The 24,969-nt window shown below is 44.4% G+C and overlaps 1 protein-coding gene across 3 annotated transcripts in view; it reads left to right on the top strand.

The window, feature by feature from the left end:
- The first annotated feature begins 1,439 nt into the window (after nucleotides 1–1,439).
- ZXDC (ZXD family zinc finger C) overlaps nucleotides 1,440–24,969 on the top strand; it is a 65,715-nt gene continuing 42,185 nt past the window's right edge. For 2 of the 3 annotated variants that reach the window (XR_016512734.1, XM_090285882.1), the window contains exons 1-7: nucleotides 1,440–2,452; nucleotides 4,708–4,860; nucleotides 4,958–5,036; nucleotides 5,989–6,119; nucleotides 13,049–13,219; nucleotides 16,521–17,200; nucleotides 19,071–19,155. Coding sequence is in view for 2 of the 3 variants with exons in the window: in XM_090285882.1 (XP_090142008.1) it covers nucleotides 1,495–2,452; nucleotides 4,708–4,860; nucleotides 4,958–5,036; nucleotides 5,989–6,119; nucleotides 13,049–13,219; nucleotides 16,521–17,200; nucleotides 19,071–19,155 (2,257 nt within the window). In the remaining variant the exon portion in view is untranslated. The remainder of the gene's footprint in view (nucleotides 2,453–4,707; nucleotides 4,861–4,957; nucleotides 5,037–5,988; nucleotides 6,120–13,048; nucleotides 13,220–16,520; nucleotides 17,201–19,070; nucleotides 19,156–24,969) is intronic. The other variant, XM_090285883.1, reaches the window with a different exon arrangement.

The raw sequence follows: 24,969 nt of genomic DNA, 5'->3' as shown, positions 1-24,969 counted from the left end.
CAACAAAACACCAGGACACAGGACTTGAGCAGCAAAGCAAGGTGTTTACTCACGACTCTGCAGAGTCCAGCGCACAGCCAGCCAGGGTCATGTGCGCTCAAAGTAGACAAAGAAAACTGGTTCTATACTTATGCGATTAGCTCCCCCTCCCTTCTCCTTCTCCCGTTTCTCCATTACTGGTTAAACCAAGTTCACTATTTAACGCGATTAACTACTTAACTCAGGGTGTGATTAATTAAGGGTAATCTGTTGTGGAGCAAGTGCTAGTACCAAACGGTCGGAGACAACCAAATTAGAATTTAAAGAGCCTTTATTAGCTGGCCAGCGACTACCCACTGTCACTCCACGCAGGGGTTCAAGTGAGTAGCCTCGAGCCTTAGTACAAAGCTGCTTATATAGCATAAACCTATATCCTGGGTTGCTAGCTGGGGTAGTAGCACAACACAACCGTTGCTAGCTAGGGGTAGTAGCACAACTGTTGTGCATCAGGGATGGGGTAGTTGCTACATACGCTTGGCTGATACATGACTTGTTTGGGAGCAACTGTCCCGATGGGGTTTGCAGTCACAAAACTAACATTCTGTACTTGTTCCGGGGCAACTATCACCATGCGGGTTTTGCAAAAAATTTCCACTCTAGTTCAAGATCCAGCACATAATCTAGTTTTAGGTCTATCTCCAATTTATTTGCAGTTATCTAGCTACATCTTCCCATTTCTCTGTTTGGTGATGACAATCTTCCTCCTTCTGATCCCTGAGATATGTGTGAGGAACTGCTGAATGTAGTTTCCTTGCCCCTTTTCCATGATTGAGAGTCACTGGCTTCTTTACCCCTAACAGAGGGACTCCAGATGGAATCTGTAGATGCAGGGGTGAGAGAAGGGAGGCAGCAGACGGGCTGAGGTGAGGGCTATCGGTGAATTGTGCGAAGGTTGCCAGGAAGTGCAACTGCAAGTGTAGGCAGGGGTCTGGTCAGGGAGGCTCCACAAGCCAGGAAAGAATCTGGGGGTGGTGCAAGAGCCGTCTGTTGCCAGAAGCCAGCTGGGGGACGGCTCACAAATTGGCGAGTTTCCTGAGGAAGGTGTTCTGGCCCTTGCGATCTTGGACAAGGGTCTCCGTGTGTCTCAGTTTCCTCAAACTTGTGAGTGTGAAGGGTTGGCGGCTGCAATTATCACCCCACTACGCAGATGAAAGAGGACCGCTGTAAGCCGGGCTAGCTTCGTTCCCTGTGGGGAATCAAGCCGCAGCTCCCGAGGCAGCACACCTGCGCAGGTCCCGGGAGCCCTGCAGGACCGCCTTTCCTGGTCCAGCGGCCCAGCGCTCCACAAACACCACCCCGCAGCTCGCGCGCAGGCGCGGCTCCGGGGCTCGGGCCGTGCTCCGCGCCGGGTTTTGGCGCCGACTCGCGGGAGCAGCCGTACGGCGTCGCGCACGTCTGGGCGGGGCAAAGGGCGCTTCCACCAGGGGCGGCTAGGACGCCCCTGCTGGGCCCAAGATGGATCTCCCGGCGTTGCTGGCTGCCCCAACCCAGCGCGGAGCCCAACATGGCGGTGGCGGCCCCGGCCGACTCCGCCGAGGTCTGGGGCCACCGGCCAGCCCGGGCCCCGCGCGCCGCCGCCTGCTGCTGCTGCGGGGTCCCGAAGACGGCGGGGCTGGGCCCCGGCGAGGGGAGGCCCGGGCGGCGGCAGGCCCCGGGCCGAGTCCGCCGCCCCTCGAGGAAGGGGGCGGCTCCTTCGTGGTGCTGCTGGAAGTGCCGCGCGGCGTAGCGGCTGACGCCTCCGGGCGGCGAGAGGCTGAGTCCGGCGCCAGCGCGAGTCCTGCCGGCCACCCTCAGCAGGGCTCTAGCGGCGCGGCTGCCGCCTCCAGGCCCGACGCGGCCCTCGCGGACACCGTCACTGTGAGTAGCCAGGACTTGCTCGTGCGCTTCGACCACGGCGTCTTGACGCTGGCCGCCGCGCCGCCGCCGCCTCCGGACCCGCAGTGCCCGGGCCAGCCGCCGCAGCCCGGCGTGGAGGCTGCGAGTTCGGCTGAAGGCAGCCGCGGACCCCTGGGCCCCGGCGTGCTCAGTTACCGCTGTCCCGAGCCGCAGTGCGCGCTTTCTTTCGCCAAGAAGCATCAGCTGAAGGTGCACCTGCTGACACACGGAAGCAGCCAGGGCCGGCGACCCTTCAAGTGCCCCTTGGACGGCTGCGGCTGGGCTTTCACCACCTCCTATAAACTCAAGCGGCATCTGCAGTCGCACGACAAGCTGCGGCCTTTTGGCTGCCCGGTGGATGGCTGCGGCAAGAAATTCACCACCGTGTACAACCTCAAGGCGCACATGAAGGGTCACGAGCAGGAGAACTTGTTTAAGTGCGAGGTGTGCGCGGAGCGCTTCCCCACGCAAGCCAAGCTCAGCTCCCACCAGCGCAGCCACTTCGAGCCCGAGCGGCCCTACAAGTGTGACTTTCCCGGTAACTCAGGGCTTGCGGGCGGGGTGCGGGAAGTGGGGTTCCCGGGATCCAGGTCCAAATTTAGTCGCTCAGATTGAGTGCGGCGGCGCCCTGCCTCAGGCTGCTGGGTTGGGCAGGATTTAAACTTGGTGGGCCAAGTATAAGGGGCGGGAACGGAAGCGTCCCGGTGTTGGGAGTTTTTCTTCTAGTTCTTTCCTGGTCACCTGAACCCTGCATTGCTGCGGGGATTTCGACAGCAAGGTGTCACAAATGATCAGTTGTCCTTTCCCATGCTGGAGGCAACAAATCTTTCTGAAGGTGCATCCGGTAAATGAAAGAAATAATGCATCTTGCCAGAGATTTGTTTTGAAACAAGCCTTTATTTTCCTTGGTGTCATCATTTAGAAATACTATTCAGATATTTACGGGGCACAAACTTGGTGTCAGAGGAAAACAAATGAGTGGCCAAATGTAAGACCTTAAAATGGTGTAGCACAGATTTTTGTGCCTTTTATACTTTTCTTTGGACTTCATAGTTTTTGAAGTTCTTAAAATTATCCTTATTTTACAAATGTAAAATTAAGTGGTGGTTCTTTCTCCACAGCGATTTCCTGCAGTGGTGGGGAGATAGGCTTCAGCACTGTGAACTCTTCACCAGGATAGGCAGTGTCTTCTGGGAGAAAGAAAAGAGTTCTTTCTGGGAAGGAGTTGGCTTGGGGGAAGTTGGCTGATGGGTAAAACTACAGAGTGAAGGCAGAAAACATAGGCTGTGGTGAGGGTGTAGGAGGGCAGAGGATGGAGGTAAGCATGCACCTAGCATGAGCCCCAAGAATGTGTTGACATGTTATAAAATATACTCATATATAGGGATTTTGAAAGAGTAAAATGAACAACAAATGCTAACAGTTTCTAGGGTTTTCTTCCCACATGCTGTAGATTGTTTTGTGTGCCCCTCCTCATAAAGAACATGATGTTAGGCCACTGACTGGAAACCTTTTTCAGTCACACACTCTGGGAATCATACAGTGGCTTAAAGACTGCTTCCTAGTAAAATGCACAGAGAGCGTGATTCTGAGTATAATACTAGGAAAATCAGGGATCCACCCTGCTTTAGAGCATGAGGTCCTCTGAAGGTTTTGAGTTAGATGATCTGTGGGGTGTCAGTGTTTGAGATGGGCAGGAGGAGGAGATGGATCAGTGAAGCCCCAAGAAATGTTGCAGATTCAGCAATGCTCACAATTTACCAGACCAAGTGTATGACTACACCAAAGCCTGAGATAGGGAAGTGAGGGTGGTATGTGTTTGTGTGTGTGTGTGTGTGGGGGGGCAGATTGATGGCAAAGAGTATCAGTTTAGAGCATTCAGAGAAGTAGGTTTTCCAAGTTCAGTGTTGCCAGGAAGAACAGGGTTCCTTGGGCCAGTACTTTTATGTGGTGTGTGGTGCTGTGCAGTGTATATCTACTGGGTGGTTTATAGGCACTATGGTAGCATGTTAAAGGCTATGAGAAGAGCTGCAAGTAGGACGCCCGATAGGCATCTTACAGCCTGATATTTTCCATGCTCTTTGAACACCAAATGTTTTTCTTAGAGGAGAACTATTGGTGTGGAAAGTCTGGGAATTGCTCAGGTAGGTTTGTTTGGCTGGTGGCTCAACTGGGGCCTGAAGATGGAGGTGATGGAAAAGACTGTGTGAGTAAAGACAGCTCGAGTAACTTCCTTTGACAGAGCAAGGAGCCCTGAGGAAATGGGCAAAAGGAAAAAGAGAAGTTAGATGACAGAGGTGGGGGATGCTAGTTGCAGAGGATGTCAGGGAGGATGTTTATAATAGGAGAGGATGCAGCATCAACCCAAAGGGTTAAAAAGTTTCAGATGTTACAATGATTTGTGGCCCTTCCAAACTCAACCCTAACAGATAAAATCTTGTTCCTTAGTCTGATTTCTCTAATTGGATTTTCTTGAGTCTCACACTGGCAGCATTGGCACTTGAGTTCACAAAATGTATGCAAGATTTGTGCCACAGAACTGGGAGCAGATGATTGTGATTGGAGGACTTCCCCTTGATCAAGGCCTTCAGCTCTTAAGTCACATCAAAACAAGTGGCTCATGTATGCCTGTTGTATGCCCTTAGCCACCCTTACTTTAGCTATTACAAAGCCAGATGTCAATGGTAGCAACTTTCCAGAGGTGCTGCTGAATCATTTTATTCCTTGACTAGTGTACCTGTGTTCAGTGATTTGTGCCACACCAGTGATCAGGTTTGTGTTTTCATTGTTCAGGTTGTGAGAAGACCTTCATTACGGTGAGTGCTCTGTTTTCCCATAACCGTGCCCATTTCAGAGAACAGGAGCTCTTTTCCTGCTCATTTCCTGGCTGCAGCAAACAGTATGACAAAGCCTGCCGCCTGAAAATTCACCTGAGAAGTCATACAGGTAATGAGCTAGAGAATGCAATGTCATTTGGACGCAAGATTTGTCTTTGTAGTAGCTTGCATTTATACTTACGTTGTGTAACCTTTTCTTTTCTAAGGTGAAAGACCTTTTATTTGCGACTCTGACAGTTGTGGCTGGACCTTTACTAGCATGTCTAAACTCCTGAGGCACAAAAGGTAATTATACATTTTGGTTGAATTATAAGTTGTGGAAATGAACTAATTGTTTCTTAGTAGCAGAACCCTATGAATGAAATATATGTTGATATTTTTTTTTAAGTTATAAGAGAAGTTTAATGTAGATAATTTGGAAAATTCAGAAAGCTGTAAGAAGAAAACCACTGAGAACCTGATCACCTAAAGTCAGTTTTTTTCTGTGTATACTTGTTTTTAAATTTGATTGGCACCCTTTACATATACATTCCTATATTTTTAAGAAAATTAACATGTGGAATAAGCTTTCCTCATGTCAATACAAACTTTCCACGGTGATAACGATGTCTTTGGAGGGCTTAGCCTACACAAAGGTGGTGCTCAGCACTTTGCATGCGTATTTCCTTTAATCTTCACTACAACCCTGGCTCTGGTGGTCTTATTCTCCCTGTTTTGCACTGGGATTCAAGAGGTTTGGTGGTTTGTCCATAGTTGCACAGCTGGGGTTTGAGGGGTTTAATATAAAAATGTTACTTGAAAAAGATAGTATTTATGTGTGGGCTTGAGAACGTCCTTTTGGCATTGCAGTGGATTTTGTGTACATACTTCTCATTGCCCTCTGTGGGTTGGAAAGCTTGTTTATTAATCAGGATCCCCAAACAGTGGAGGTAGCTTTATCAGTACATTGGGACTCAGCTGTTTCTAGATTAAAGCAGCACTGATTATTCTGTGTCTGACTCTGGTGTCAGCTAGGTCATTAAAGTAGAATTTCTAATTACAGGATGGGTAAACTGCAAATATACCCATGAATTCTACAGACACAATTAAGATTTTCTGAAGTGTACTGGTAATTTATTTGTTTTTAATACAAAGAGTTTGTAGTTTGGTATATTTTGCATAATTTTAAAGGATAACCTCTGAGGCTCGATGCTTCCGGGTTGTGTGAGTAATCAGTGCCCCGTCTTTTTATTCTCAGGAAACATGATGACGACCGGAGGTTTACCTGCCCTGTTGAAGGCTGTGGGAAGTCATTCACGAGAGCAGAGCATCTGAAAGGTCACAGCATCACCCACCTGGGCACGAAACCATTTGAGTGTCCTGTGGAAGGTAGATTTTAGTATGTTACTTGGAGCTGTAACCTAGCACCATGTCCACACTGATGTTATAATTTTTAGCCGTTTAAAGGTAAGTTTTAGAGACATGCTGTGTCTCTCTCCACATCTAAGAAGAAATACAACTACCTCAAAACTAGAGACAACCAGAAGTTCCAGAAAATTGAGGTGCGTGAAAGTCCAACAAACAAAGATATAAAGAAGAAATACTCATCCAGACAGGTAGGAGGGGCAGGGCTAGGGCAGAGAGAACGTGGTGTGGTGGTGGCAGTGGCAGGCCTGTGGAAAGTGCAGTCACACATTTTAAAAAGTAGGGTGGGACAACTGAGGAGCGATCTCAGCACCAGACCAGACTATGCAGCTCACAGTTCCAGTGCCAGGGAAAATAAAACTTCATTGCTTCTGACTGTGCAAACCAATGGGGGTTGTTGGGGCAGAGGCAGAAACTGCCGGTCTCTCAGTAGAGTCCGCTTGTTTAAAGGGCCCCCATGGACCTAGAACATTTGCAGACCCACCCACTCGGAACAACGGCCAGGGTAACAGCTAAAGAGGCACCAACCCCATACGAAAGTGGGAGAAGTGCCTGGAAAAGGGGTGAGTGCCGAGCAAGCGGCATTGTTCCCTCTCAGACCCCTCCTCAATATACAGCACCACAATGTGGTGAAGCGGGTTGCTGGTACTGATGAATACCTAAGACTCCGCCCCTTACAACATAACAGGTGCGATAGCTCTACCTAAGATACAGAGGCAGACAAACACAGGAGCCTCTCAAGATGAGGCCCAAAAGAGGGAACGGATCAAGGTTCCAGTGGGAGAACTAAGTGATGAGGAGATATCCAACCTAACAGATATGGAGTTCAAGACACTGGTGATAAAGATGCTCCTAGGCTTGACATATGCTTTAGTATGGCAGATGCATTAGAGAAGAAGTGAAGGCTGTGCTAAATGAAACAAAGGAAAATCCACACAAAACCAGTGGTGAAGGGAAGGAAACCAGGGTTCAAATCAATCATTTGGCACATCTGGAAGAAAAAAACAGTCAACCAATACAGAATGAGGAAACAAGAATTGAAAAAAATGAGGAGAGGCTTAGGAACCTCTGGTACAACTTAAACGTGCCAACATCCAGGTCATAGGGGTCATCGTCATCGGCAGCCGTCCGTCTCGAGAGACGATGGTGTAGCTTCTTAAGAGTCTATCTGCACCGCCGAGAATGGTTGTGCAGTCCGACTCGGGAGTGACACGGTATCTGTCTCCTCCCGTGTTGAAGCTACAGAGCCTGGGCAGGGTGATATGGAGGGTCTGCTGTTGCCCATGCAGCAGACCCCCCCTCTCTTCGCAGCTGAAGGGCCCAAGGGAAAGACGGAGTCAATACAGCTTGGCTTCAGGTGCGCCGCAGGAGTTGCCGGTGTTGACTACAACGTCAAACCGCCTTAGGGACTCCGGCTCCGGATTTTCTGTCGGGGTTTACTCCCTTAGCCTTTCCCCTGAAGAGGTATGCCGCAAGGCAGCGGAGGTTTTTTGGAGTCAGAGTTTTCCTTCTCTGATGTGCCCTGACTGGAAGATCGAACCAGCGACACTTAGCTCGCAGGCCGACGCTCAATCCACTGAGCTAAACCAGCCAGGGCTAGGTCATAGGGGTACCAGAAGGAAAAGAGCAAGAGCAAGAAATTGAAAGCTTAAATGAAAGATAATGAAGGAAAACTCCCCAAATTTGGGGAAGGAAGTAGACATACAAGTCCCGGGAGCACAGAGAATCCCAAACAAGCTAGACCCAAGGAGGACCACACTGAGACACATCATAATTAAAATGCCAAAGCTTCAAGATAAAGAGAGAATCTTAAAAGCAGCAAGAGCAAAGCAGAGAGTTACCTACAAAGGGGTGCCTATAAAACTATCAGCTGATTTCTCAAAACAAACTTTGTAGGCAAGAAGGGACTAGCAAGAAGTATTCAATGTGATGAAGAGCAAGGACCTACAACCAAGACTACTCTATCCAGCAAAGCTATCATTTAGAATGGAAAGGCAGATAAAGTGCTTCCCAGACAAGGTAAAGCTAAAGGAGTTCATCATCACCAAGCCATTATTGTATGAGATGTCAAAGGGATTCGTTTAAAAAAAAGAAGATCAACACTATGAACATTAAATTATAACAAACTTACAACTATCAACAACTGAATCTGAAAAATAAAAACAAAATCCAATTAAGCAAGCCAGAATAGGACCAGAATCATAGGTATGGGGATGATTGGGAGGGTTATCAGCTGGGAGGGGGAAAGGGGGGAAATGGGAAAATGGTGCAGGAGTTAAGAAGCATAATTGGTGGATACGAAATAGACGGGGAAGTTAATAGTACAGGAAAGGGTGAAGCTAAAGAACTTATATGCACCACCCATGGACATGAACTAAGAAGGGTGGGATTGCTGGAGGGACGGGGGATACTGGCCAGAGGGGAGCAATGGAAAAAAATTGGGGTTACCATAACAACATAATAAAATATACTTAAAAAAAAAAAAAGTTTTAGTTGCTTAAAGACAAGGTGAGTGTAAGTTGTAGCGTTAGATTTACTTGGTTTTTAGTTAATAGCTCTATCTTGGGAGCAATGTATTGGAAGAAGAGACTTCAGAATCAGACCTGGTTTGACTGTTGGCCCTGCAATACACTTACTAGACCTGTGGCTCTAGTTAGTTACCTGTTTAATTTGGTGGTTATGAGGATTAGGTGAAATAACATGAAAAATGCCTGTTTGGCATCTGGTACATATCATGGACTCAGTAAACGGATGATACTCATGCTGCAATTGGACGGCAGTAAAGCTAGGCTGGCTTTTTAGAAGGATATTAGGGATTTTTCTTCTTCTCTAAAACACTGAAGGTATGAATCATTCACCAAAAGTCTGCTGCGTGATTTGGTTATGCTGGCCTTACTCTAGTGCTACAGAGGCACCGGGGGGTGGTAGAGGGAGGTCAGTCTACAGTTGTGAATTCGAATCCTGGCTCTACCCTCCCCTAAATTGGTGACCTCAGGCAAGCTTCTCTGGTTAATGAAGACCCATTTGAAGGTAAGACCATTTCCTACAAGGTAATGAATGTGATACAGATGGTATAACCAAGACACAGTTCTCTTCAAAGCTCAGTTGGGGTATGACATGTAGACAGGTAACATGCAGTTTGCTGTGGAGACACAAAGAAGGTCACCCAAAGTGTTTCTAGAGCATGGGGATGGCCTCCCAATCAGCTGAAGATTGTGAAGAGCTAACCAGGGGTCAGGTTGGCAGAAAAGCTGGAGTGGGGAGGTCTCCCAGTGCTGCAAGAACAGAAGGCTCTTGAGTTCTTGGGGCAGGGGAGTGATGGGATCATATCAGAGTTTAGGCTTAGTCTGGTTTCCTGGGGAGGTGGTCTGGTGCCTAGACTGGGGTTTGGTGGCTGGAAGGGAGGGAATGCATAGACAGAAAGGAGTTAAAATTAACAGTGCTTGGTGACGGATTTGGAAGATGGGGTTGTGGGAGAGGCAGTAATTGGGGCCAGTATCTGTTTGGAGAGGGAACACAGGGCAGGTGGTTGGAGGAAGAGTAGTTCAGTTTGTACATGCTGCATTTTAGGTGCCCATGGACTTTCCAAATTCAGGTGCTCAGAGGGCAGGGGGCTGTACTGCTGGGGCTTGGTGAGTAGGTGGGCTGGAGTGAGGCAGGCAGCACACCAGTAATCATTTAAGCCATGGATGTAATTCTTAAGGAATAGTGTACAGTTGATTGTTTAACAACATGGATTTGAATTCTGTGAGTCCACTTACTTGCATATTTTTTTCAGTTGATTGCAGTTCATTTGACCATTAGTTCAAACCCATATTGTTCCAGGGTCAACGCTGGATGGTAATATGAGTACTTGGAGGGCTCACTGCAGTCATATGTGGATTTTTGACAGGGCAGGAGGTCAGCCCACCTAACCTCCTGCATTGTTCAAGAGTCAACTGTAAATTGAAGAGAAGCAATGTAATGATTGAGTCAGACTGCCTTGATTCAAATCCCAGGTCTGCCCTTAAGTACCTCTGACCTTGGAAAAGCAGCTCAAGCTTTCTGTGCCTTTTTGTCATCTGTAAAGCAGTAATAAAACCTCATAGGGTTATTTTGGAGGGTTTGATTAGTTAATAAGTTTAATTAAGGCACATATAAACCAACACTGCTGTTATGATTGCTATTAACAAGAAGGCCTAGGACAAAACTCTGGGGACTGCCACAAATTCAGATGAAAAAGTAGAAGGGAACCCTGGGAGAAGCCTAAGAAGGAACGGTGAGAGTGGTAGGGTTGGCGGCACTGAGGCCAAGAGAGGAGGATGTTTGGGAAAGGAGGGGAGTCCTGAGTGCTGAGGTTTGGTGGGTTGGTGAGGAATGTGCAAGGGCTTCTCTGGAAGGCAGGGTCATTGGGTCTCTTCACTTAGGAGCGAGGTTTGAGGTTCAGTGGAGTAGCTGCGGCAGAACTCTGCTTGTGGGCTAGAGTGAGGCTGGAGATGCTTGTGCTTTCCCTCTTCTCAGAGGTGATAAAAGGAAAGAGGAAAGGGCAGTTGCCGGATAGGGCAGAGGTAGAGAGATACAGATAATGGAGAGAGGGGTGACAGGGCTGGTTGAAAGTGCTCTTCTTGACTGTCAACAGTGGCAGTGAAGGCAAGAGCTGGGTGGAGGGATCTCAGAGCCTGCTTTTGGGTTAGGAAAGAGTTGATGATTCTTGAGTCTGGGTGATTATGCCATTTTGCTTTTGTAGATATTGCATAGTAAAAAGTTAAAAACAGCTATTACCCGCCTTTTCCATGGTAACTGGAGGAGGAGGAAAGAATAGAGGGCCATTGGCAGGAAGCATTTATGAGGGAGGACAGGTGGGGGACTGAAGACAGATGTATGAGATGGGATTTTTTCCAGGGCACGTGTGATGGTTTCTCCAGTATGTTGTAGAATGTCTCACTGGGAGTTGAGGTTGGTGGATGTTTTTGTGGTCATTATACAAATGAGGATGTGAGCTGAGCAGATGCCCATGGAGTTGAGGGTTTGGAGGGAAGGTTGTCATTGAGGGACTTGTTTGCCCTTCCCCTGGGTGTGGTGACTTGGTGTAAAAGTGGGTTGCTGTTTATTAATATCTTCGACTTATAAAAAACTGACAGAAGTCACAATATATAATGTAATTAAGAAATAAAGCTGTTAACACATGAAAACATGATCACACTCCTGGTCATCAAAGGATATACAGTACAAATTAAGATGAAATAGATTTTGTGTCCTGTTGAATTAGCAGATATTTAAAAAAATGGAAATTCACTGCTGGCGGGAATGTGTAGCAGACGTCCCTGTTGTGGTTGATCTTTGTCTTTGGAAAAGCAGTTTGATTGAAAACTGTATTTAGTGCCTCTGTTTGGTGAGCTGCCTCTAGAAATCTGTACTGCTGAGTACTCCCAGCTGGAAAAAGGGGTCACAGATAGAGGGTATTGTCATGCACTGGGTGGAACACAGAAGGCATCTTAGGGTGCCTGGGGGTGAGACCTACAGCGTTTGTTCTGTGGTGTTTTCCAAATGTATTATCATGAGCCTGGCTGGGAAACAAGTTTGAAGCTTTGTTTGAAAATGAAATAAGTTCAGAACTCAGAGGCAGCCAAAACCCTTACTCATCTGGCCATATCCTGTCTATAGTCTCTTTTTCCTAAAATAGCCCTCCTCCTGGCCCTGGACTCCAGCAGCTTCATCTCGCCACCCGGAAATTTGCCACAGTGTAATGGTGCTTGTTTCCACTTGGTTAAGCACTTTATGAGTCCTCTGTAGGTTGGTATTGTACACTACAGTCCTTAAAATTCCTATGAGGTTGGTGTCATTCCTACTTTACAGAAAAGAAAAAGGGGACTCCAAAAGGATAAATAAGGCCATGCACTATAGGGGGCTGAGCTAGAGTTGGGATTCAGTCATGCTAGCTCCAGAGCAGGACCTGCCCACCCAGCCTTGCTGCCCTTCATGTTGTTCACATCTTAGCTTGGCAGCTCACTTGGGCTCGATGCCTTTTGCTCTGCTGTGGCTGACCCCTCCCACTTGTTGGGGCCCAGTTACCTCACATGCTACTTGATTTCTGAAACCTTTCTATCCTCTCTGGAGGTGTGCTGTTTCCTCTGCTTCCAGCATACGTCACAGTACTAGAGCTGGTTTTATTCTGCTCTTTGTTGTGACACCTGATTGTTTACATGTCCCTACCAGGTCACAAGCTTCCAAGAATCCTACTTCCTCTACTGTCCCCATGGTGTAGACCTCCAACAGTAGAAAATCAGGGCATGAAGGAAGGTGGCTGTATTTTTTAATCTCTCCTGTTTTCCCTGTGACCTGTGTGCAAGTGTGTGGTCTTACAGACTGGCTAAGCAGTTGAGTAGTCAGCAAGGCCGCGCCAGCTCCAGGCTCTGCTCATGCCCCTGACTTAGGGCCATTTATTTGGTCCCTCCAGGCATCAGATTCTCTGTGGTAAAATGAGAGGAATTGGCCTTGGTGCTCTTTTAAGAGAGCTTCTAACTTTAAAATGTCATTAAGATTATGGTTGTTGTATAGTGTAGCTTAACAGAGAGGATTAGTGTAAGTTTTTAGCAATTGAATCTTTAAGGAGTTGTTTAACACTTAATTTATTCCTTCCAGCAGCCCGGTGTAATGGGTGAAGAAACAGGTTCAGAGTTAACTTGTCCAAAGTCACACATCTTATACACAAATGATGAGGGACTTCAGATCTCCTATTAAAAATAGAGTTTGCTTTCACGTTTAATTCCTTGTGATGCCGCTCCAAGGGGTTTTCAATGTATGTCCCTTGCCAATAACCAAAGCATGGGCAAGATTCTGATATGACGAGGAAATGTCAGCATTGGTTCCTTGGTAATCCACAGATTTAACACTCACCATTCTTTTTGTTCCAGGGTGCTGTGCCAGGTTTTCTGCTCGTAGCAGTCTCTACATTCACTCCAAGAAACACGTGCAGAATGTGGGTGTTCCAAAAAGCCGTTGCCCGGTGTCCAGCTGTAATAGACTGTTCACCTCCAAGCACAGCATGAAGGCACATGTGGTCAGGCAGCACAGCCGGCGCCCAGGTCTGCTTGATTTTTGTCCCTCCTAGAGGGCTACAAAGATGTGTAAGGTCAACCTGTGTCAGAGAAGCAAAAGCATGCCATTCCTTCCTTATCTCCTCTTGGAAGTTGGCTGAGTCCTAGGTTAAGTTACTCTAATGCAATGAGGTCTTACCAGTCTAGGTACCATGGCTGCCAAGCCTGGTGGCCTCTTTTGGACTCTCCTGCCACTTCTAGCCACTGCTTCTCTAATCCTTCCTTGTCTGAAGGGCTTACCTTGAAGAACGTTTAGTCTTCCACTTTGTCAGCTTTTCCTAGCATATGTCCCCTAAGTCTGTTTCCTTCTGTGACTTAAATTCTGAGCTTGCTCCTCTACTGTTTCTGTCTTCTTCAGCTGTTCTAAGTCCTGTTGGTTCTTTCTGAGCATACCCTTCTGTCTCCTCCATCCCACTGCTGAGGAAAGTCCTTGAAGATGAGCACAAAGCTGTGTTTCAGGATGTGGATGGGTGTAGGGGTGTGAGGGCAGAGAGGGAACCATGACAGTTCTCCAGAGGGGGAGTCTGGACACAAGATGGCCTTGTTCATCTGGCTACCTGGTGACATGGAACTTAAAATCCTGCCTTTTAAGGCTGCATGCACAGTCCTGTGGTCAGGATATTGAGGGGTCTGGGTGGCCGCGTGGCTGCCTCCCCTAGAGTGCTCACATCACCCTGCTCTCTGGGGCATGGTGGGGTTGCTGCGCCTGGTAGGTCCTGGCCGGTGAAAACCTAGCTAGCTATAGAGTTACCTGAGTGTGTTGCTAATCAGGCCCTGCTCATTGCCACCTGTGTGGCCGGCAGCACCAGCCTTGGGGTGCAGCCAATTCCCAGCTGTGTGATCCTGGGCGGGGAACAGGTCTGCCAACCCTGGTTTGTCCGTCTTTCAGACATGGAGTTTGAGTGGTTTTCAGAATGAAATGTCTTGTTAAAGGGCCTAGAGCAGAGCTTGATGAGTAGTTTAGTTCAGTGAATATTTGTGCCCTTCCTGTGGCTTTCTCTAATACCATTTAGTGTGGTCACTTCTTCCTTTTGGCCGTATTAATGAGGGTTTTTCAGCTTTGTATTTAAAGATGCTGCCCTTTTAGACGCTTGGTGTGTTAAGGACTCGTGTTAGAGGCTGTCACAGCTCACAGAGGCCAGTCAAGTGCCTTATGCTGGTGTTCAGAGGCCCTCAGTGATTGATCAGGTTCCCGCCTCTATCTCTTAAACTTACCTGCCCAGATCAAAGCTGCTGGTCTGTGATACCATGCACCTGGCCTCTCTGCTCTTTCCCCTTTCCTAGCCTGGCTCATTCAAAAGTCAGCAATAGCAGCGTTTGTTCTCTGGATGTGAGAACCTCTCAGGTCCTACTGTAGTGCCTGTTTTCCAGGCTCTGCATTTATGATATGACATTGACTTACTCATGTCATTCTTCCCTGTCACAAGTTAGCGGTGGGTAGATGGACAGGTATTGGCCCAGTACTTGCCTCATGAGAAATAGGTACTTGGGAACATCCATTTATTGTGGACTGACTTTGCTAGGGGCTGCCCCAGGGTTAGCTTTTTGAGTTTCTCCTCACAGTGGTCCTAGGATAGGGGGCTCCTCACCACTCGTGTCACTGACAGCGAAACTGAGATGGGAAAGAGAAGGATTTGCCTGAGGTCATGTAGGCAAAGAAGGGCTGGAGTGAGGTCATGATTGTAACCTTATGCTAGATGCTCTATTAATTAATGTTTATTGGATGATTTTTGAATACCTTCTTGCACATAGCAGGTCTCTAGTACATGTGGAGTTAATAAAGTGCTAAATAAGAAATTTTTGGACAAATCGTTATCTATTTGCACTAAGATTATTATTCTTAATCTGGTCATAGGGAGCTGAATCCTCAAATTTGTCAAGGGAATTTTTGGAAAGTTTTGAGGAAAAGATAGTTTTTATTTTTAATTTCTCCAAAGAGTCACTGCCTTTTTCTTTCAGAATGTTTCATTGGTACTAAGAGATACTTAAGAGGCAATAATATGTTAATCCTACTTTTAAACTTTGAAGTAATATGACAGCTAAAGAAGATATGTTCTGAATTTGGTTCTTTTTAAATCTATTTGGGAGGAGTGTCTAGAGTAGATTCATAGGTTTGCATGAGAAATATAATAGGCACTCAGACCTGGTGTCCACAACTGGAAAGTGTGAGTTTGGGATTAGCTGTTAATTGGTGTGGGAGGAATAGAGCTAGGAATTGAGAGCCCTTTTTCCTCTGGCTGGGCCCTGGCATATTCTAGAAGCTGCAGGTAGGAATTTCTTAAGAATAACATCCGGTCCTTGTTTGGCTCCAGATTTGGAATGATTGAGTGTATTTGTGTATAAACCTCCAACTTGAATGTTCATTGAAATGTAAAAAAATTATTCCAGTGTTCATTATTCTGATTATTTAGTTTACTTAATTGAATTACAAATAATCAAATAATTAAAGACTATTGGGACCAGTAAGACTTGAATGAAGAGGGATCTACTAGAATTATTTCTACTATAATTATTAAATACTGCTCAAGGGCCAGCGGGCATTGTGCCTGGTGCTTAGGAACTAAGATGGTCAGACAGACTCTTCACCCTCAAGATGATCATAGCGAGGGGTGGGAAGAATATTAGAGGCTGGGAGTACAAAGGTGGTAGGGGGAGGGGAATCCATCTTTAGAGTACCTGAGGGACCTGATCTCTGAGTTCTGTGCAGCTCCCTAGAGCTCAGGCCCACAGGCCAATTTTTTTTTCCCACTGATCACCCCCAGATGACTCAAATATGTTTTGGAGTGGCAGCTAGTTGGGGAGTGAGGTGTAGAGTTTGATGAGACATGAACTGATAACAAACTAATTCCAAAAATAGTCTCAGAACCAGAGTGCACCTTGGGTCTGATTTCCAAAGATTTGGGAGCCATGGAAAGTTTTATAGTTTTCTCAGGGTTAGCTAGTAATGGTATAGCAGAAAGAGTACAGGGTTTAAAGCTGGAAAGACATGGCTTCAAGTTCTTTTACCCATTGATGTGATTTTAGAAAATGTTATTTTAGACTCTTGAGTTATATCCTCCATTTGGAGAAATCCCTGTCAGCTCAAAGATTTGGGACAAAGTATATAAAATGTCTACATGTCATCAGGGTGCCTTCATTTAGTGTGTTGCCATTTCTGATGTGCCAGGAAGCAGTGTCAGGAAGAAGGCAGTAGATTTTGCCTTAATAGGTTGCCTTACATCTTGTGTACAAATAAAACTTCTTAATCTTCTAAGGGCATAAAATAACTGGAGTGTTTATTCCTTTCCAGATCTCTTCCCTCAGCTAGGAGCTCCGAGTTCTCTTCCACTTGGTGAACTTGGCAGCCCAGGCCAAAGTGAGCTCAACAACATAGACTTGGCAGCACTCTTCTCTGATGTACCTGCTGCTGGTAGTAGTGCACCAGGAGCCTCGGTTGAAGCGCTGACCCCTGGAATCCTGACTATTGATGTGACTTCTGTGAGCTCCTCTCGTGGAGGGAATCTCCCTCATAATAGTTCCTTAGGGTCAATGGACCCACTGGTCTTGGCGGCCCACAATGGCATTCCTCCAAGCATGGATAGCCCTCTTATTCTTGGGACAGCCACAGTTCTTCAGCAAAGCAGCTTCAATATGGATGATGTACAGACTGTAAGTGCAGGAGGATTAGGCTCTCTGGTAGCTCTACCTGTCAAGAACTTGAGTCAAGACCCACAGGCTTTGACCTCCAGTAGCAATTTAGCAGTGAACACTACCACACTGACCTCTTCAAGCAACCCCCCAGGAAACACCAGTGTCCCAGAACTGCTGACTTCAATCAAAGTGGAACCAGACTTGCCTCCTAGTCCTGAAGCTGTCAGGCAGCAAGAACAAAGCAGAGAGGTGCCTCAGCCTGTGTTCTCCAGACCTCCAGAGAAGCACAGTCCTCAAAAACACACAGGGTTTAGTGTAGGGACTGGCAGCTTTTATTTGGTATGAAATGCTATATTTAATCACTACCATAGCTCACTTCTCTTACACTCAGTTTTGAGAATGTTCTGGATTAATCATTTATTTGTAGACATTTCTTACTCTTTGTGGAAGAATGGAGCCCTGGACTACAAGTTTGGGGGTCTGAATTCTGATCCTGAGTCTGAACTGATTAGTGTTTACGACCTTGAGCGTATTGTTTAACCTGTCTGAGTCTTAAAGTCTCATTTCTAAAATGAGGGGAATTGGCTAGATGATTTCTAAGGTCCTTATGAGTGCTGTGATTATTTGATAAAGTGTTTCTTTTCTTGAAAAAAATTGATAGTATTTCATAATGTTGAAATAGTCTGCCTTTGTGCTTTTCACATAATAACAAGTCCTTAGACTTCCTAATAACCAGAGGAAGAGGAATCTTGATATCAACTGTCTTTAATGGAAACTTTAAAATCATGCAAAACAATTTTTTTTTTTAAGAATTAGAAGTAAGGGGGAGGAATGAGAGTAGTTTGTGAACCTTTGTTTCTAGAGGGTTATGAGTAGTTCTCCAATTTTGAGGCCTGACAGATAATATACTTTAATTATATATATATATATATATATATATATATATATATATATATATATATCAGTTTTCCATTTAATGTAATTTAATTTAAAAATAATTTAAAGTTCCTTGGAGAAGTCTGACTTTTTCCTCAGGTTCAGATGGGAATGAACAAATAGGTTCTTTCTTTGTGGCACAGGTTAAATTTGATGGTGATATTGGTCAAAATGTTAAATGCACCACAACTTTTTAAAGTTTTAATTCTTTGAATTAGGATCACTTTTGGGGGACGTGAAAACTCATCCCCCGTGGAGCCAGCTTTTATGTCTTTGAGAGAATCTCTTTCTCTGTCTAGCTTCTGGTGTCTTATTTGTTGTGGGGACATAGCTACATATGCTTGGGTGGCTGTAGCAGTTGCCAGGTGTGAAGGTGCCTGGGCCAGGAGGGGACATGGCTGAGGCTCAGAGATTTGTGGGGTGTCACTGCCTGAGTGCAAGGCCTCCGTGCCTTGGGAAACAGTAGTTCTCTGGTGCCAGTGCATCATCCAAGGCCTAACTAAGTGGAGGCAGGAGGAACCTCCATGACTTTGATCCTGACCCTTGTTCATTTTCTCGATAGCTGAGTGACGTTGGGCTGCCCCGATTTTCTGAGCACAGGTGGTGTGTGGTGAATGGGTTACAGGTATGCCACGAGCTGTTTAGGGTGGTTCTTTTTATTTTTGTCGTGATAAGTATTAAAATTTTTTTCTTACAAAACATTCACAAATTCAGGTGAAGTCCTATTTAAATACTGTTTGTCTCCCTCAGTAAACTTCCTGAATTCATAACCAATTATTGTTTTGGTTTGTAAGACGCTGAGTTGAGCACCTGCCACCAGAGTGGTCTCTGCAGTGGGTATATGAAAGAAAACCACCCAGGTCTGCCATACAGGTACTCTGTGGCATGTTCTGAAAAATGTTGGGAAGTGCTGCAGAAAATTAATCCTGAATCACTGAGGGAAGACTGCTTATTTGTTTCAGACAGAAGAGAAATATGTAATTCATTTTTTAACAGTTTCTGTATAAAATATTTTAATGTTTAAGACTTTGGAGGAATAAACTTTGCTTCTATGGATAATAAAATTAATGTATATTGTTCCAACTCTGATTTTTTTTAGCTATCGGTATAATTTTATGTAGTATTTAATTCTCAGTGAGCCTTTGCTGGAGATTCTTGAAGGGTATTATACTCCACTCTTTAGGAGGCAAACTTATTACGTTTCAATAGTTCCCTTGCTACCCTCCCTTTGCTGTTTGGGTGAAGTGACTGACACACTTTTCTTTGATCTCAGGAAAGTGTGGGCTCAGCAAGAACTGATTCCCGAGCCATTCAACTAGCCAAGAAAAAAAAGCAGAAAGGAACTGGGAGCAATGCAGGTGAGGCTCTGTGTGCTGCCATGCTGGGGGAGTAAGGGTTCTGATAGTTTGGGGCTTAATTAGGGACAGAAGGAACACATAGAATGAGTGTTTTCTTAGTTCTTTGTGTTTCTTTTATGTTCAGAATGCCCTGAGAGATAGAGAAATGTCAATATAGTCCCACAGTCCCTTTTCCAAAACCCTTAGTTTTATGTGATTTTAAGAAAAAAAGTTTAAAAGTTTCTAGCATCAGTGTGGACATATTTTATTTATCTAAAAAAAAAAGCTGAGTGAAAGTTAGTGGTTGTAAACTTCAGTATTTGTTACCAGGTAGGCTGCAAGATAAACAGCAAAGCAGACCCGGTGTCAGAACTAAGTGGAGGTAGAACTCTGATACTAAATGGCTGTTGGCCCTTGAGCTTGGCATTTGGGAGGACCCTGAGGACAGCTGCTGCTGTGCCCAGAGCCAGCCCCTAGCTCAGAGTTATGATGAAATCTTCTAATTTTAACATGTCAGCAAGTTTTTTGAATTTTTTAAAAAACAGTAAGTAGACACAATAAGACCTGCCAGTTCATGGCCTCATGCGTCTATCCATTGTCCTGACAATGGAATTGTGGGACACAGTGTTTAAAGGAAACTATGGTAAATTCTTTTGTAAAGATAACAGTGAATTATTTTTAATATTATTTTGTGCATTTCATTTGTTTTTTATATTTATCTAAAATGGTTTTTAAAATGTTGGGGTACGGAGGATTAGCAACATAATTTTATTATCTTTCTGTCCTTAATATATAGGGCTTTTTCTTTAAAATAATAGTAACTCCTCTTTTCTGTTGGTCAGTTTTCTTAAAGCAAATATTGCCCTATAAGGAATGTTTTACATGTCAGTGTTCATTGTGACTGAGCAAGGGCTACCTCCACAGTTCACAGAGTGCCCAAAAAAGACTTGTAGAGATGATAATAAAAGAAAGTGTGGTGATGGTGATCTATAGCATGAATTTTAGCACATAGTAGGCAAAGTTGATGAAGGAAACCAAATGCTTTCATTTAATCTGACCGTAATCTCAGCTTGAAAGAAGAAAAAAAAATACCATGAACATTCAGATATATAATACATGTTATATCCATTGCATTGCTTTGGAGATGCATCTATAGATGTGGTTTTATATTATTATTTAAAAAAATATTTCAGCATTTTTTTTCAATAGGGACATTGAAAAAACATAACCACATATTATACTATCATCGCTTTATTAAAAATTAACAGTTTCCTTAATGTCAATATCTAGCAAGTGTTCAAATTGTAATTGTCTCAAATCCCATAAATGTTTTTTATAACAAATGTTTGAATCAGCATCCCAATAAGGCTCATTTATGATTATGAGTTGGCATGTTTTATATCTGTAGGCTTCTCCTCCCATCTCTCTTGTGTATTTCTAGAAGAATTTGACCATGTGGATTTTGCTAATTGTGTCACTGTGGTGTAGTTTAACAGGTTCCTGTCTTCTCTTTCCTGTAAATTAGTAAATATATCTATAGGCTTGATCTTTGATGGATGTTTGATTCTTGGGGCGGGGGCAGGGGTCAGAGCTTAGCAAAACTCTTTTGCAGGAGGTGGGGTGCTCTTCCAGGGGTCCGTGATATTTGGTGGTCTCTCCTGAAGAAAGATGATATCCTGTCATTTCTTTAAAAATAATGAACTAGTTTCTTAGCACTTTCCAGCAGTGGTCAAAATGTTTTTATACACTCATTGGTTTAAAAATTTTACAGATTTTTATGGCAAACAGAAATCTGCAACCTGCCAAGTATTCAGCCTTCATATGTGAAGGCAGGAGAATTTTTCTGTACGTGCCACCTACATAGCATTCTTGAAAAGCCCTCTTGAAGTAGTATAACCAGCTGAGAGATAGAGAAATGTCAATATAGGCCCATAGTCCCTTTTGCAAAACCCTTGGGATTAAAGTGTTTCCACTCCACCTCTACTTTTAAATGCTTCCCTTGTTGGTGGTTTTCCATATGTATTGTCATATATTTGTGTCCTTCGTTTGTGGTGGCCTTCACCTAGCCTCCCCTCATATCATCTCCCACAATCATGGTGTATTTACCTAACTCATGATCATGGCCACTGTTCTATTACATGGACTGCAGGCTTTATTTGGATTTGACCAGTTTCCCACCAGTGTCTTTTCTGTTCCAAGATCCTGTTTGGGATCCTACATTACATTTAGTTGTCACAACACCTTAGCCTCCTCTAGTCTGTGTGTTCCTCAACCCTTCCTTGCCTTTCATGATACCTGTAAAGAGTGCTGCTTCCTTAGTCTGGAGTGTCCCTCTGTTTGGGTCTGTCTGGTGCTTTCTCTTGATTTGACTGAAGTTATGGACCTTTTGGAGCCAAAGTGAGGTGTCCTTTTCATTGCATCATATCAAGGTACAGTTAATAAGTATATTATAACAGATGATACTAACTTTGATCACTGGGTTAAGATAGTGTCTGTTAGGTTTTCCCATTATGAAGTTACTCTGTTCCCTTGTAATTAATAAATATTTATTTTGAAGTAGATACTTTGAGGTGGTGTGCAGATCTCAAGGCTCTGTAAGATCACCCTCATTTCTCACACCCAACTGCAAGTTTGATGGTCTCCAGGACTACTCTAAGGTTCAGTAATTTTCTAGAAGGGCTCAGAACTCAGAGTATGGTGTGTTACAGTGAAAGAATACAGAGTAAAGTCAGCCAAGGGAATAGGAGCATAGAGCAGGACAATTCCTAAAGGTAAACTTCCAGTTGATCTCTCCCTGGAGTTGTGGACAGTGCTAACTTCTCCCACTGTGTGACAACACACAGGGTATTGCCAGCCAGGGGAGATCACCTGAATCTTGCTCTCCAGATATACATTAGGACCCCAAGGCCTCCACCATAAATGGCATTGTTAGACCATCTGGAGTGGTTCAGGGCCCCCAGGTAAACAAACATAACTACCAGACAGGACATTCCAAGGACCTTGAGATTCATTCCCAGGAGCCTGGAGAAAAGGCCATACCTCATCTTGGGCAAGGTTAATCCAATCCCACACTGCAGATACCTTGTTTTTCCTTTAGCCTCTCACTGAGTCAACACTAAAGGGTGGATTTGCATGTGGTGGTATTACTGTGGTGTTCTAAAGGTGATTTTCTCTTTGCTTCATTTCTTGTGCATTTATTTATTAGAATTCTCTTATAAGGAAGAGCTGTCCCTTCTCTCACATTATTCAGTTATATCAGTATGGATGCAAAGATATTTATTTTATCTTTTAGGTTATTATAATCAATATTATAATCATTATTATCATATTTATTTTGATGCTCAAATTGTTCCAGTGTTGGCCATTGGGAGCAATTATGGTTGGATTCTTATGTCCTTTCAACATGCCCTCATCCTGGTGTTCTGAGGGGAACATTTTCTTACTTTTTGGCACCACCAGACTTGTCTTGTGGTGCTCAGTCCTGGGGTCTGCCACTCTCCGAGGAGCCCTGTTCCTTTTATTGGAGAATGATGTCCAAAACTGAGGTCTGCATTCTGGGTGTGCTTGTTGATCTCTGCTACCAGAGTATCATTTCATCTAGGTTCTCTCGGTGGATGCTGCTATGAAGTGTGCTTATGTTTTATATTGGGTTGGCCAAAAACTTTGTTTAGTTTTTTCCATACAATAGCTCTAGTAATACTTAGTTGTCTTTAACTTCATTTGAAAGAATTTTGTCAGGTAGTATTGTGACAGCTTTCATATCAGCATGCATTTAAAAAAAATTTATGAAAATTGGTGAATTTTTGTGCAGCCATTTTAATATTGAAGATGGAAGGAAGTACACAACACTTATGATGTATTATGCTTTATTATTTCAAGAAAAGTAAAACAACTGAAATGCAAAGAAAGATTTGTGCAGTGTATGGAGAAGGTGCTGTGACTGACTGAACATGTCAAAAGTGGTTCACGAAGTTTCTTGGTACTATTGACATTTATTCAAGTAATTCTTTGCTGCGGGGCTGTCTTATGCATTGGAAGATGTTTAGCAATACCTCTGGCCTCTACCCACTAGAAACCAATAACGGGAGAGAGCTGACATACTCAGAATATCCAAAGCAATGAATTTATTGGTGAAAATAAAAAATGTGTCTTTTTATTTTATGAAATAAAACTAAACAGACTTTTGGCCAACCCAGTATTATTACATTTTAAATATATATCAATAGAGCACACTAACCTACACTATCTGTGCTTTTACAGAACATTTCACATTTTAGAATGGAAATATGTATATATGTTCTGTATTTGTTAACATGCCTAGTTACTACATTGTCACTTTTCAGTGAAATATGTTCACTTAAGTGGGATCAACTAAGACTATAAATAGCTTCATATGAGTTCAGGCCAGGTGTTACTGTTAAATTATTTTTGGCACCAAATTCAGGGGGGGAAATGTAGATTTTGGAGCTTTCTAGGTTTGGGGATTGTGATTAAGGGACTGGTGTATTAAGTCCAAGAACAGTGGCGTTGCAGGTTAATGGGACTATTAGTGGAAATAAGTAATTTAAGCATAGTATGGACTTCATATTGTCATTGTGGTAAAGTCCAAAGTGCACATGCTGTTTCTTAGAAAACATGCTATCTGAATGATTTGAAAAATAGGGTAGAGGGTCTAAAATCTAAGACCCTTCACATTGAGTTGTTGTTGAGTGTAGAAAATAAAGTGCCATTTCTTTATCTTCAATATTACCACCCCCCCCCCAAATAAACCAAGAATATTTTCTAAGAGTGAAAAATAGAGAGAGAGAGGCTTCTGGCCAAGGTGGTGGGGTAGGTAGATACGCTTCACCTCCTCACATAACCCAAGGATTACATCTACCTCAAAACAAAACAACCAGAACTATCAGAAAATTGAACTGTATGGAAGTCAGACAACCAAGGATTTAAGAAGCACTAGTCATCCAGACAGGTAGGTGGGGCAGAGATCAGGAGCTGGGGTAGGGAGGAGGAAGCAGTGGCTAGGCAGTGGCTGCTGCTGGCAGAACAGGTAGTCCCACATTCATGTGTGATGGATAAAAGCCAGAAGGGACACATGGGGAGCAATCCCAGCCCCAGACTAGACAGCTCATGGTTCCAGCGCTGGGAAAATAAAGCCTCATTTCTCCTGGTTGTGAAAAGTAGTGGGGGTTGGGGCAGCGGAAGAAACTGCCTGTCTCATAGAAGAGCCTGTTTAGAGGGCTTCCATAGTCCTAGAACATAGGCAGACCTACCCACTCTAGAAATCATCACCAGGGCAACAGTTAGAGGGGTGCCAGTTGCATATGGGATGTGGGTGAAGTGACTGGAAAAGGGGTGAGTGCTGAGCAAGTGGCATTGTTCCCTCTCTTACCCCTCCCCAACATACAGCGCCACAAGGCAGTGAAACAGGTCGCCTTGCACTGACCAATTCCTAAAACTCTGCCCCTTGCAACGTAACAGGTGCAGCAGCTCTACCTAAAACACAGCAGCAAACACAGGGAGGTTATCAAATTAAGGAGACAAAGAAATATGGCCCAATGAAAGAACAGCTCAAAACTCCAGAAAAAAAAACACAGTGAAAAAGAGACAGACAGCCTATCAGATGCAGAGTTCAAAACACTGGTGATCAGAATGCTCAGAGAACTCATTCAGTATGGCAACAATATAAAGGAAGAAATTAAGGTTACACTAAGTGAAATAAAGAAAAATCCACAGGGAACCAACAGTGAAGGGAAGGAAGCCAGGATTCAAATCAGTGGTTTGGAACATAAGAAATAAACATTCAACCAGAACAGAAAGAAGAAAAAAATTGAAAAA

The sequence above is a fragment of the Furipterus horrens genome, unplaced genomic scaffold (assembly GCF_987537825.1).
Source record: "Furipterus horrens unplaced genomic scaffold, mFurHor1.1.pri manual_scaffold_8, whole genome shotgun sequence".
In the NCBI taxonomy this organism is placed as follows: domain Eukaryota; kingdom Metazoa; phylum Chordata; class Mammalia; order Chiroptera; family Furipteridae; genus Furipterus; species Furipterus horrens.
The sequence above is the reverse complement of the archived record's forward strand: the minus strand, read 5'-3'. Positions and strand labels throughout refer to the sequence as shown.